Genomic DNA, 13,618 nt, shown 5'->3' with positions numbered 1-13,618 from the left:
CATGATGCTGAAGTTCACAGCACAGATAGCTTTAGTTTTGTTCAAGTGGAAGAACAGAGGGGATAAACAAGAAAACCCTGCCATGGGAATGTAAGGCTTTGTCATGAGTGCGGTTTAACGGCCAACGGAGCATCTCTCCTGTAAACCCTGCCCAGATCTTCCACTGGCTGCAGAGGAAACCCAGCCCACCTCACCTCCTCACACCAGACAGTTTGTAACAAAAAAAGATGGTAGTGGGGCAGGCAACAAGGGGAATGGATAAATAAGGTTTATGCACTTCAGGATTTCCTACCTCCTTTGAAAAACATTTGAGACATCCAACCCCCAGGACAAAGGGCCTGACAACAGCAGCACCAAGGTGTGGCTGGATCTTCTACCCCACTGCATGAAGTTTCCAGGTGGACAGTAGCACCAAGTCCTCCAGACAGGGCAGGGACCTGAATATTCACACTGATCTTCTCCTTCTCTTTCCCTACTGCAGTGACTACACCTGTGCCCAGAACAACCTCACAGGAGGTAGGTACCAACACCACAGCAGGAAAAGAGGCTAGAAAAAACCAGTCCGTGCAGCTTCTTCAAGTAACATGAAACCATGGTGGGGAGAGCACACAGGTCTGCAGTGAATCAGATTCCCTGGCTCATGCCTTGTGTAAAGCCCACAGTCTGCTAAGAAGAGGGTCTCCTACCTGTGTAGGAGAATGATACACTTCAACTCCTCTTTTTTTTTCACTACCAGCTGGTAGACACACAGATATTCACACCATCCACACTGGGGGTGGGAGCATGGTTTGGCCCTAGGACTGACCTCCCCCCGATATGTCACAGCATATGCCACAGCTGAGAGAGCCACAATGCACAGAGCATCACCACACAATTCCAGAAGGCTTTAAGCATTTGCCCATACACAGCAACACCTCACCTCTTCAGAAGGCTTCAGGCATCTGCCCATACAGACTAATATCATAGCACCTCAGCAGGCTGCAAGCATCTGCCCTTCTTGTTCTTCAGCCCAGCCTTTTATCCCCTCCTGTTGATGCCCTGCACCTGTGTGCCCTCTGTTCCCTTTGGTGGTTGCTCAGTGCCCCTGGGCACTCCATGGCTCGTTCCCTTCAATAGCATTCACCTGTCCTGCACAGCTGTGCCCACTGGGGATGAGGCTGGGCCAGCCCCACTCCCAATCACCACAAACTCTGTGCCTACACCTATACCTGAGACGACACAGGGATCTGACCACCAACCTGAGCTTCCCCAAAGGGAAGACCAAGAGCCCTGTGACCTCTCTGGACAGGACAAATACAGAGAAACCATGAACTAAAGGATCTCATACAATGCACGCAGAGCCCACTACCTCTGTGGTGCTATGCCATGGCCACACGGCGTTACAGGAATAAGTCCCCAAACTGGAAGGATTTTTTTAAAAATAAGAGGCAGAGAGAGAGCAAAAGTCAGTGAAGAAACCCAAAAAAGACATTCTAATTCACAGAAGTTGACACGACCTATCAGCATAGAAATGAGGGGGATCAATCAAGCCCATGCTTTTCCAGGAACAGTGCCTGCTGTTTTACGGTACTTTCCAATGTAACACCTGTAACAGCACTTGCAGGTGACCCTGCCAGCCAGGGCTGTGCTCAGAGCTGGAGCTTCTGCCAGCATCTCTCTGCCTGTGAGGGATTACAGTTCTTCAAAGCCACAGGCTGACACAACAGTGCCAGCAGAAGCCGGTAATGTAGACCTGGCTCCAGATCAAGGGCACATTTTGCTGGGCAGTGTGAATAGGGGCTCATCCACACACAGACCTGGCAATGCTCAGTGGTGTGGGAAGAGTTAAAATTCCACACATACACCACAACAGGGTACTTCAGGACCACCACAATTATTCCTGTGCTGGACAGGAAATAAGCTGCACTGGTATTAAGGTACTTCTGACTGCGTCTCATTGTGGGGCTGCAAAAATTAAATGTAAAATAACTCCTAAGCAAAAAGATATTGTAAAAACATCCTACTCTAGACAAAGGCTAACATGTGCCATCCAAGTCTCCATCCTAAGTGATCTACAGCTTCTGTGATTCAGAAAATAAGAGGCAAGAGGGGGAAGAAAAAAAAAAGGCACAGAAATATGAAGGGACTCCCTACAATGACCAGAATTTGAAGAAAAACTGGGCCTCTGGTGACCTAGCCCAGAGCCATATCTGTCACATTCATTGCTTCTCAGTGATAACCCAGCTCTGCTTCCTTCCATTGGGATGCGGCAGTCGGCTGCCTTGACCCCAAAGAAGCACCCACTACCCTAGGGAAGGGACAGCATGCTGTGGCACAGGCTCCTCACCTGGGCTGGTAGCACGTCTTGATACTGCACAGAGCAGTGGCTCAGCCCTCTCTTCAATTTTTTTACAGAATTTCAGAACAGGTCAATTTTAGACCTGATTCAAGGTGGGCTCTTCAAGGATTTTCATTCACTGGGATTACTGAAGCAAAAGGCAGAAAAGGAGGCTCTGTCTTTTCTCCCAGACAGAATGGCATCAGTCTTTCAGGGTGCCCCTCTTGGTACTGGAAGGATGAGCACTGCTCACCCTCAGTACTGCACAAAGGTACCACAGGCAGCTGCATTTCCACCTCTGAAACTTAGTCCTGCAAACCATCACTTAGCTGAAGGACTAGACACAGCCTGTGGCCCACAGGAACTAGAAACAAGCCTTTGAACCAATTTCCTGAGAGAAGATATCCATTGATTTCAACAGAAGCAGCACCTTCCCCCAGATTCAGGGATGGGAAACACAGAACACTCTCCTACAACAGGTATCTTGTCATCCAGCTGCCATCAAAGTGTCATATTTCATGGAAGAGGAGGATTGCTCTTTTCATTGGCATGTCCGAAAAGGAACTGAAATTCCAGAAGCAAACACTGAAAATTTGCTGACTACAAAGCTAGCAAGAGCACAGTGTTGTAACAGGGTGTGTACCAGGGAAAGTTAACTGAACCTGACAGTCCAAGAGAATAACAGAAGCTTCCCAAGGAAGGTGTGTGCTGCAACAAAGCCCTGGCAGATGACCTTTCAAGGGACTTCCATCAGAATGAATAAAAACCTATTTAATGAGATTAACTGATCATTTCACTCCACCCTCGTTATAACACTCACTGAGAGGGAGGAATGTTTTTGCAGCTGAGTATGCAGCTCCATAGGGAATGCCAGGACTGTGACAGAAGACAGGAAAAACACACAGGAGAGCCCTTCACCATTGCAGTGTGGGCTACAGATACTCAAACACCAACTCATTTCAGTGGCTACTCTGGCTTGGTTTACATAGAGTTCCTATCAGAGGAACTATGTCATGATTTTAACCACATCACTGTGAAAAATCCGAGCTGATGTGGATAAAGGTATAACAATTCAAGGTACATCCCAGGAAATGCTTAATTTCCAGTTAACCCTTTCCTCTGTTTGAGTTGTAGTTTTTTTCAAAAAACACAGTGTAACACTACTTTGCAGAGCTTTGGTTTCTTAGGTGTGGAAAACCCTTCTATTTCTGTTAAAATCCTGATGATTGCCTTTCCATTTAATATTTTTTCTTCTCAAACTCCAAGAAAGCTAAATGGCTAAAACTTTGATTACCACTACTGCCCTGGCAATTCCCAGGAAGTCTGAGGATAAGAGACTGAAGCAAAGACCGTGCTCTTGTAAGTGTCCAAGGAGTTCACTTCTTACAGTTCCCTGCCACACTTTATTGAGCTCATCCCTCATGTCTGAGCTCATCTTGGCAAAGTCCATCTTCACTGTCCTTCAACCTGCCAAACCACAGGTACATCTGTATTGGGCATCACCGTGCAATTCCACAGCTGAGTGCTAAAAAATCAAAGGGTCAAGACTGCAAAGTCAGACACAAAGGACTAGAGGGCATCTCAAGTGACTGTGAAAAGTCCACCTCCCTGCACTGAGGCAGGAGATACCCAGCCCAATAAATGCTGCCTTCCATACTCCTTAAAGGCTGCTGAGGAAAGAACAGTCCTCAGCATCTCGAGGTGATCAGGTCCAAGTTTTTAGCACTTTCCAAGATATTTGGAAGAAAAGAAGACCTGAATCCCCAGCTCAGAGCACAGTAGTTTGGCTGCCAGAATTCTTCATGCCCCAGTGCACACATCAGGGGAGTGACTGCCTCAAAGCACTGATTCAGTCCCTCTCTGCAGCCCAGCCTGGCCAGCTTCAACCACCCTCCCTAAAGGAAAGCCTCCATCACCTCATCCTACTGAAAAGCCCACAACCCATCCTGAGCCAGGAAAGAATCCCAGAGCAAGGTTCAGCCTCACATGCCTGGGAGTAAATTCTGGTGGTGACAAGGCTTGTTTGCCACGGAGCTGAGGCATGGAGCAACTTTTAACTTGATGTGGTTTCATTCCAACAGGAATGAAAATTCCAAAATCAGGCTCCAAAATTACATTTCTTTATACCTACAGATGTGCCGATATAGCTATGGTACATGTAACTCTCTGCTCAGGACAACACAACTGTGACAAAACAGGAGTTGTATGACAACTCAGGCTTCAAAAATGAAAGTGATCAGGAAAGGTCTGGGGCTTTGATGCCACAAAAAAAAAGTACAACCGACAGTCCACCCTGATCACTTGTAAAATAGTATTGGCTACATTATAATGAAACCTTGCCCAAGTTCTCTTTAAACAGCACTGCTGAAATCATCCCCACTTAGTGCTGCTGTCCCAATTAGTGATCTCGTCAGACAGCACAATCGTTCCCCACCACGGAGAAAACGCCATCGCCTCATTATTTCCAGCAGCAGAGTCAGCCGCCATGGCTTATTCTCTTAATGAATTAATTCTCATAACTTACTAACGCTTCCAGCTACTATAAACACCTCCTGAAAGCATACCACAATTTTAATCGCTTTCAAACATCAGATGTTGGGTTTGATATTTATGATTGTTCTGACTCTGTTTCATTTAAGGGCTCCTTTTGTCTATGAAAGGAAAGATAAGAAAGTTAACTGGGACACCCACTGTCAGGCCTCTAATTTAAGGGGAAATTGCCTTTGTTGCTGACTGTCAGATGCTAATAGCTGCTGCTACTATTTTCCCTATGATACCAGGCCAGGGATCTTGGAGAAGTGTCCTTCATCCTATACAAAGCAATGATTGAGTCAACTAATTGAACAACTGTGCCCCTGCAGCTTCTAAAGCAGACATTCCTCTAAGTCCATTTTAACCTACAGGAAAAAAATATCTCTAATAACTGTAGTAAGAACTCAGTGTGGCATTGTGGGGAGGTGACTGGGAATTATTTCTTTTTAAAGCCTCTTTTATAAGGATTCCCCATTAGCCTTTAATTAGCATGCCAGCTCCTATTCGGAGGTTTCTGATCACTCCCAGCCCAGTTCAGCACTCACGGACAGGAACAAGACAGACTCCCTTGAACTCGGTGGGGTCTGTGGGGGGGCTTAGGGCCATGCAGGGAACTCTGTAGTACCAACACAAAGTTAATTGAGCAAGCCTGTGACACCCAGCTCTGCCTGTCAGCCTTTGTAAGAGTTTTCCTACAGAAGATCAAAAGAAAATCTGGACTTCCAGATTTGGGGCTATGTAAATATATCATCTGTACTCAGCAGGTGTAACACTAATTCATCTTCTGCTGTAGAGAAAAGTGAGATGATCTATCAACCTCTTTGGTTTGACTATTTACATGTATTTTAAATCTTTGCTTACATAAAACTACAGTGAAGTATTTTAGAACAGAGCATCTGCCAACACACATGCAGTGCTCTGCTAAAGGCAGGTATATGTAAGATCATCAGTTAGCTATGACAGGTGATTTAGTGTGATTCATCTTTCAGGATCATCTCATTCACAAGGAAAATTGAGTGTCATCCTCGTCCGTAACCTACAAATACCATCTAGATACTTGAAAATGACAATAGGTTAAAGGATGCAGCAGCCAAAATATTCGACCCAAACCCTTTTGGAATAGAACCTGAAAACATCAGTAATCCAGACAGAACTACTTACACAGATTGCCAGGGGCTAATGAACATAGAAAACTCTTTACCCAGCACATAATTTTGCTGTTGCTGGGAGAGCACTACTCAGTCATTTCAGCACAGATCCAAGAAATTTCCTTCTTTTGGTGTTTCTCCTTCTGAGCCAGACACGAATTCCGACTGAATTAAGAGCTGTGGCTCAAAACAATTCAGTGGAAGGCAAGAAGAGAACAAAGGTCAAAACCTGGATCTCTACCTTGCAGGTGCACATCCAGAGCACACAGCCATGTGCTTCTGGCAGTGACTGGCAACCAATCCAGGAGTGAAATATTTGGGGTCTGCTCCCTGTATCACCTCCTCCACTCCCAAGTCCTACCCAGCCAGGATGACATGCCTTGGGCTTTGCTGTAATGGCAGCCAACATCACTTAATCTCCAGCAACCCACTGGAAATCAAACCAGTCTGAAATAGAACACAGCCACTGCCTCTACCTAAAATGATGGATGATGGGTCAGTCCACTGGAGCTACTAAATTCATATAAAATATTTCAAACAGCTATTCCATCTCTATCTCTCCTTTTACAACACCAAAAAAACCCCAAAAGAGTTTTTAAAAAGAGGTGCAGGCCCCTGAGTTACCAAACCTTTAAAAGGATTTCCTGTGCCCCACAAAACAGGTGGAAAGCTCTAAAGCCCAGCCTGGCGATTTAGCCTACATGTGCCAGATTCAAGATTTGGCCAAAAACCTTAAATGAACCAATGTAACAGCTGCCACAAAATCCCACAACCCCTGATCAATACCTTCCATGTTTAAGGCAGCACAAGCCGCCTCTCTGCAAAACAATCCTAAGCCTGCAAAGAGTAAATAAATTACAATAAATAGAAGAAGCTTGTGATTTGTTTGGCTTGGGAAACCCAGGCAGAGCCCTTAATTTTTCAACAGCAGCACATCCTAATCTCAAAGCATTTGAGACACCTATGATAGGCCAAAAAAACCCTCTAAAAAATAAGATCTTCACCAAGGTTGCAGATACATATGTGTTGCAAAGAACTAATGAAGTTTAAAAACCATTGAAAATGTTAACACAATGAACATGAAAATACTGAGTGTGTTAAAGTCTTTTGCATGACTTGATTCTAGATCTTTTTATTCCTAATTTGACTTTGGTTTTCAGTCTCGATTATAAAGAAGATTTAAAACACAGATACTTTTTTCCCTTCCAACGAAGCCTTCCCATTAATAAAAAGGAAACAAAGAAAATGAAGAAAGTGAGTAGTAAAACTTTTACAACATAATAAAGTATATCAGAATTCCAGTGCAGCACAATTGGAATTGTCTAAAGATGCTGAATTATGGGTGGTTGTCATATAAAGTTCAGTCCATGGCATTAGAAATCATATTCTGCAGCAACATGTATATAATTGAGAGATCTTCATAATAACCCTCAGTTTAAAGGCTCGTAAAAATGCGCTTTACCCATAATTTGCAAGCGGAAAGGATTCTTAAAGGGAAGTAACATCTTTTTCTCAGAAAGACTCTGAGAACAATACACTGTGCATTTTTAAGCAAGGAACCCTAGAAGCTCTCTCTTTGAGAGTTTTTGGTAGGGTATTATACTAACCCTCGGTTTAAATAGATAAATATGTATCTGTAGTACACACAAACCAGAAAGAAAATTAGTATCACATAGAGAGGAACACTAAGTATGTTGAAAGCAAAGCACACTACATTTTTTCAGGACTCTAAGTGCAGAGGTTACATTAAGGTAAATATCTTGATATAACACTGTAACCAACACTTAAACAAGGTAGGGCACTCACACACACAGAAAATGAAGATTTTTGCTTTTATGAAATTGCGTAAACTACATTTATCCACCTCCCATATATAGCAGGAGAATAATTCTATAAATATTATCAGCTCTTGACACTTACTGTGCAGACTCACTAAACTCTCAGTTTCTACCCAACATTCCAAACCAAATTCCAGTTTGTTAAAATCAACTATAGTTTTGTAAATAAAATGTGTTTGTTTTCAAATAAAGCTACTTCAAGCTGTTTCGGGAAGCAAAGTAAGTAATAGTAGTAATAATAATAACAACAACAATTTCTATTTGGATTTCAGAACCTGAGGAAACAAAACTAGCACATGTCAACCCTAGTGTTTTCCTACCTGGAGCAGGTACGGACCAGCTCTCAAATGCCACCTTGGGATAGTTCAGACTAGTAATCCCATTCATGTTTAGATGAGACACCAGCACGAACAAGAACCAAAAAAACAAAAAGAAAATCTTCCCTGTCCTCCTCTGCTATTAGCAATGCCAACAGCAGTGGCTTAGACCTGGTAAGCAAAGCAAGGACCAGGAGGACCAAGCCAACCCAACCCTGAGCTAGAGAGAAACAGGCTTAAGAGGAGACTTACTGCCTGCCATGTGACAGGGGGAGGTGTGCTGCCCATTGGGAGTGCTAGAGGTGAGGTCGATGGCCATGCCGCAGTGCTCCCTCTCAGGCGAATAGTCATTGTCACCTGCGAGCACAACACAGGTCCCGTAAGTTTGTATCGTTTGTATCCCTTCTTCGGCACAGATACACTAACATGAAGAACCACAGCCCGCTCGCTCCCTTCGCCCCTGCCTTCCCTCCTTCACCAGCGGGGTCTTCCAGAGCCTGTCACACCTCTACTCTCAGTTGCCCCAAGAAAGATTTGGCTGATTTTAAGAGCTCCCTCAAAGCTACTGTCTTAATAGCACCCTATTTATTACTCACACTCCTGTGGCAAACTTTGTCCCAGCTGTTGGTTTTAAGTAAGTTAGGATTACTTTTCCATTAGCAGACAGGGACAATCCAGGCTGGGCAAGGGAAGACTGGAATAGTAATTCAGCATACAGACCTTCCCCAAAAAGCTCTGGGTTAACTGACAGTTAAACAAAGCACGACCCCCCCACACAGAAAACAAGAGAAATACATAGGGAAAGGCATAAAAAGTTTTTGGCTGCAGTTTGAATTTCTGGAGAGCAACTCTCTCTAACTTGCAAAGTTCATTCACCCTCAGCAAATATTTAAACCTAGAGATAATCACCCATGCACCCATCCCCATGCATGTCTCAGTCATACAGAGAACTTATATTTAAATGCTACTAATTCAGTGTCAATGCCGACACTGTACACACGGAAGCTAAACTTTCAGGTTTCTGCATTATACAAAGGAGAGTAGGAAAAGAAAAGTAATTCAGAATAATCAAAATGACTACTTACATGTAATATATCCATCAACAGCCTCTGCTTCCATAGTCAAAGTGCAGTGCTGCAAGGCAGAAAAGTACACCCTCAGAGACGCCTGTCAGTATCAACCATTAAATGATTAAACTTACTTAAAGCCCTAAGTAGTTGCCCATTTTATTGCTGTTGCAACCACTGCCTAGAGAAACACACAAGCGCACTGCATGTGCTCGTTTTGCAAATCACTGAACTCTTCCTGTAAATTATGTGAGCAGACATGCAGCTGCCTCCTGGCCAGGTGGCACCTGGATCATCCTGGTCTGACCATACCTCTCTCTCTGTGCCCCACTCACATTTTTGCCTGATCTGAGAGTTTTTTCCCTGACTTTCTTCTTGTTTCTTCAAGCTGGGATGGTACTGCTTTATCAATTATCTGCAGCCAGAAGAGACTTGGAGGATATGGATATTACTAACAATTGCTCTTTTCACACACACTACAAGACACTGCCCCCTGGTCTAAACAAAATAAACCCTCCTGTGTCCGTTCCCCTTGGACACAGTTGTTCCAGCTTTGTCCCACACCTCTGTGTGCACACACCTGTACACACACCTGTTCACTCTAACCCTATTTATTTGCCACAGCACAGGGCCAAACATCACATTTCATACTCCCAGATCACACATTTTGTGGTGTGAAGCAATATTAAAGTTTCTGGAAGCACTTTGCTGACACAGAACAAGCTATTACTTTCCCGAAACCCAAGTAACTGTATAGAATGACACCCCCTAGCTATCATTTGATATATATTGTGGGGGGGGGAGAAAAAAAAAAGGAGAGATCAATAATCATAACTATGTTCTTTTAAGTAGAAAAGTTAAGAATCTGACATGACCAGAGGAAAATTTTATTTCCTCTCTCCCTCCATGGCCTCTTTTTTTGCCTTTAGTTTCAAAACTCTCACTGCACCAGGCAGCTAAATTATTCACAATGAGCCATTTCTGTATTGATCGCCAAGTATATTTAGCCCTGGCTCCTGGAATTTCTCCATTACTTACTGGAAAACAGGCAGCTTCACTTCTTGTCTCCAAAACCACTTCCCTCCCCCTCCCTTAACCCTCTTTCCTTCCCTCCCTCCCCACTCCCTGCCTTTCCCCCAATAAATAAATACTTTTCTGTGTGCTCTTCTTTGGTATAAAGCAGATCAAATTCCCAAGGCATTCAGCACATAACACTTAAATTTCAACCTGCCTAGCTGCTACCAAACTCTCTTCAGTTACTGATTTTCACAACTCTTAAAAAGAAATCTAAAAAAAACCCAAAAAACAAAAAGCAAAAAAGTTTTCAGAACAGGTAAGCCACTTCCTCAAGCCCTTCAAAATTACCTTATCTTTCCCCTAGTCCAGGTAGGCAGGCACACACTGAGAAAAAGAAAGAAACATCAGAAGCAACAGGGAAAGATCATCCCAGCCAATGAAGTGGAAGGAAAGAAAGGGGAGGAAGGGAGGAGGAAGAGAAAGGAAGACAAAAAGAAACACAGAAACATCCATAACCTAAATGAAAACACGGCTTGAATTTTATTTTTTTATTTCTTCAATGGGGAGAGGAGGAGGAAGAGGAGAGGGAAAAGAAAAAGTTTGGTCACCATTTTTAGGCTGGTGATGGCAAATCCCAGCTGCTGAGCCTCTCCACAAGGAATGGAGGGAGAGAGTTTTGCTCGAGCTGAAGACACAGAAAGATGGAGAAAGTTTAAAAAAATGGTTTTTAAAGGCGGGGGGAGAAGAGGAGGGCGAAAGAGAGACGGGGAAGGGGGAGAGGGATAGGGGAGAGAAACTCGCCCCCGCCACTTACAGGTGGGGCATGCGGAGCCGGGGAGCCGGGAAGCCCCGGGATGAGCCGGCGGGGAAACTCGCTCAGGAATGGCACATACTTTGAAGGAAGATGAAGAACAAAAAAAAAAAAAAAAAAAAAAAAAGGAGGGAGAGGGAGGGAGGGAGGTCAGCCGGTGCTACAGCAATGCGATTAACTAGCGCGGAGAGAGAGAGAGAGAGAGAGAGGAAAACTTGATCCACCGGTTCCTTACGGATTCCACGGGATCGGGGGGAGCGGAGGGATTGCGGGGCGGGATGAGAAGAGGGGATGAGGGGCGGGATGGGAAGAGGGGGGCCCGGCGGGCGCACTCACACCCCGCGCAGCAAAGCCGGGCCAACTTCCCCGGAGCGCCGCTCCGGCCCTGGGCGACGCCGGGTTCCGCGCCTCATCCTGCCTCTCCCCGCCCCTGCCACAACCTGTCAAAGTCATGGAAGTCCTGCCTCGCTTGTCATTTTATTCCCTTTCCCCCCTTCTCCCCGCCGCAGGCCGCAGCCCCCCGGGGGCGCGCAGGTGGCGGCGGGCGCTGAGGGAAATGGCAGCGGGGCCGGGCTGGGTAACGGACCGGCGAGACCCGCCGCGGCTTCTGCCCCTGCTGCCTTCTGGTCTTCGTGGGGGTTTTTTCGTTTGGTTGGTTTGTTGGTTTGTTTTTTTTTTTTAATTTTTTTTTTTAATATATATTTTGGGCTAACAGCAACAAGTCATCGGCGCCCGCGGGGATGCTGCACAGCCGCGCTCGGCTCGGGGACCCTCCGCACACACAGACCCGCACGGACGGACCGAGCCCCGCGTCCCGCCGGCCCCGGAACGGAGCTGTCCCTCCTCCCGCCGGGGAAGGGGGGACCGAGGAGGGAGAGGAGAGGAGGGGAGGAAGGGAGGGGAGAAAGAAAAAGAAAGAAATAATAAGAAGCCAGGCGCAGATTTACCTCAGCCGCGCAGGCAGTGAGTCAGTTCCATCCCCCTTTTGTTTGTGTGTTTATTAGTGTCGGCTCCCTCTGCCCAGTGGAGGTGTGTTTGTGCACGGCAGTTGGCTGTGGGGGGACTAAGGCGGCGGAGGAGCCGTAGCTAAGGGTAATCCTGTTTTTACTTCCTCCATCTTCAGAGAGCAGAGGGTTAGCCTGGGACAGCTGGTCAAACCCCGAGAAACCGATCCGGCGGCGGCGGCGGCGGCCGCTCTCCCTCCCTCCCTCCCTCCCACAGACACACACACGCAGAGACACACACTCATTCGCTCCCTCCTTTACACACTCCCTTCCCTCCCTCACACACAGATACGCGCACACCCTGCCTGAGACACACACACACACTCCCTCAGAGATACGCGCACTCCCTCACACCCATACACACCTCCTCCTTCACACACACTCCCTCAGACACACTGTCCCTCCCTCAGGCTCAAACCCACGCACACTCATTCACTCCCTCCCTCACACTTAATACCCCCTCACGGGCTCACACTCTCTCCCCTCACGCACAGCCAGCCACTCACACTCAACCCTGCACACGCACTCACTCCCTCACTCCCTCACACTCAGATCTCCCCCAAAGTCCCTCACACGGACACACTCGCTGCCTCACTCGCACTCAGCCCCTCACACACCCTCACACTCAATCCCACGGACACTCATCCCTCACACACTCACGCTCAGTCCCACACACACACACACACACACGTACACACACACACACACACACACACTCGCTCCCCCCACCACCTTCAGACCCCTTCCCGCCCCGCGGCGCCTCAGCCCCCGCGGGGCCGGCGCGGCGGGGGGCGGGTGCCCGCAGCCGGCGCGAGGCCGCTCAGCGCGCTCGGCAATCGATTACAGGACAAGTGCGGCCGCCGATGCCGCCGCCGCCGCCGCCACAGTGCGCGCCCCGCGCCTCACGCGGGCGGGCGGGAGCGCGCGCCCTCAGGGCACGGCCGCGGCCCCTCAGGGCGGGCACCCCCCGCACCCCGCCGGCAGCCGCCGCCCAGGGGCTCCCCCCGGCCGGGTGGAGGGACCGGCGGAGTCATGATTCAGCACTTCTATTTATAACCGTCCGGGGGGCGGCCCGGCTTGTTGCTTAATTAAACATTCGCGGCTGATACGAGCGGAGTTTCCGCGTGGAGACGGCCCGGGTGCGAGTAAAGCCTCTATACAGCATTCCATCCCGGTCCCGGGAAGTCGGTGTGTGGGAAAAGTGTAAAAACCTGCATTCATGTCCTGAGGGAAGTCCTTTCGCTGCCCTACAGCCAAGGGTGAAAGAACGTCCCCGAGTATTTCCCACAGCGAGGCGACATCCCCACACTGAGGGGACACCCCCTCAAACCCCCTCAGGGGCTTGCCCCAACCCAACATTCGTGTCTGAGGGTGAATTTTTGCTATCTTTCTTCATGGAAGTTTTCCCTGCTTTCCACAGGTCCTGGACCAGGTGCAACAGCATTGTCCTGCTCTCTTCTCTTTGAGCTGCTGGGCGCTGGTGACCCTGGTAATGCCATCATGAGGCACCAGAGTTCACGGCCCATTGAGAAGCTGAGGTTGAAATGATGACATTTCAATTTGCAAA

The 13,618-nt window shown here is 47.3% G+C and overlaps 1 protein-coding gene across 3 annotated transcripts in view; it reads right to left on the bottom strand.

Moving 5' to 3' along the window:
- IKZF2 (IKAROS family zinc finger 2) overlaps positions 1-12,174 on the bottom strand; it is a 117,416-nt gene extending 105,242 nt beyond the window's left edge. For 2 of the 3 annotated variants that reach the window (XM_054515450.1, XM_054515451.1), the window contains exons 1-3: positions 11,995-12,174; positions 9,238-9,286; positions 8,405-8,509 (exon numbers count right to left, since the gene is read on the bottom strand). In XM_054515450.1, the coding sequence (XP_054371425.1) occupies positions 8,405-8,509; positions 9,238-9,271 (139 nt within the window). In that variant the 5' untranslated portion in view covers positions 9,272-9,286; positions 11,995-12,174. Of the gene's footprint in view, positions 1-8,404; positions 8,510-9,237; positions 9,287-11,050; positions 11,107-11,994 lie in introns of those variants that run through there. The other variant, XM_036387072.2, reaches the window with a different exon arrangement.
- Positions 12,175-13,618: the final 1,444 nt, after the last annotated feature.

Source organism: Molothrus ater, chromosome 7 (genome assembly GCF_012460135.2).
Source record: "Molothrus ater isolate BHLD 08-10-18 breed brown headed cowbird chromosome 7, BPBGC_Mater_1.1, whole genome shotgun sequence".
NCBI classification, from domain to species: Eukaryota; Metazoa; Chordata; class Aves; order Passeriformes; family Icteridae; genus Molothrus; species Molothrus ater.
This window is presented reverse-complemented; position numbering and strand designations above follow the sequence as displayed.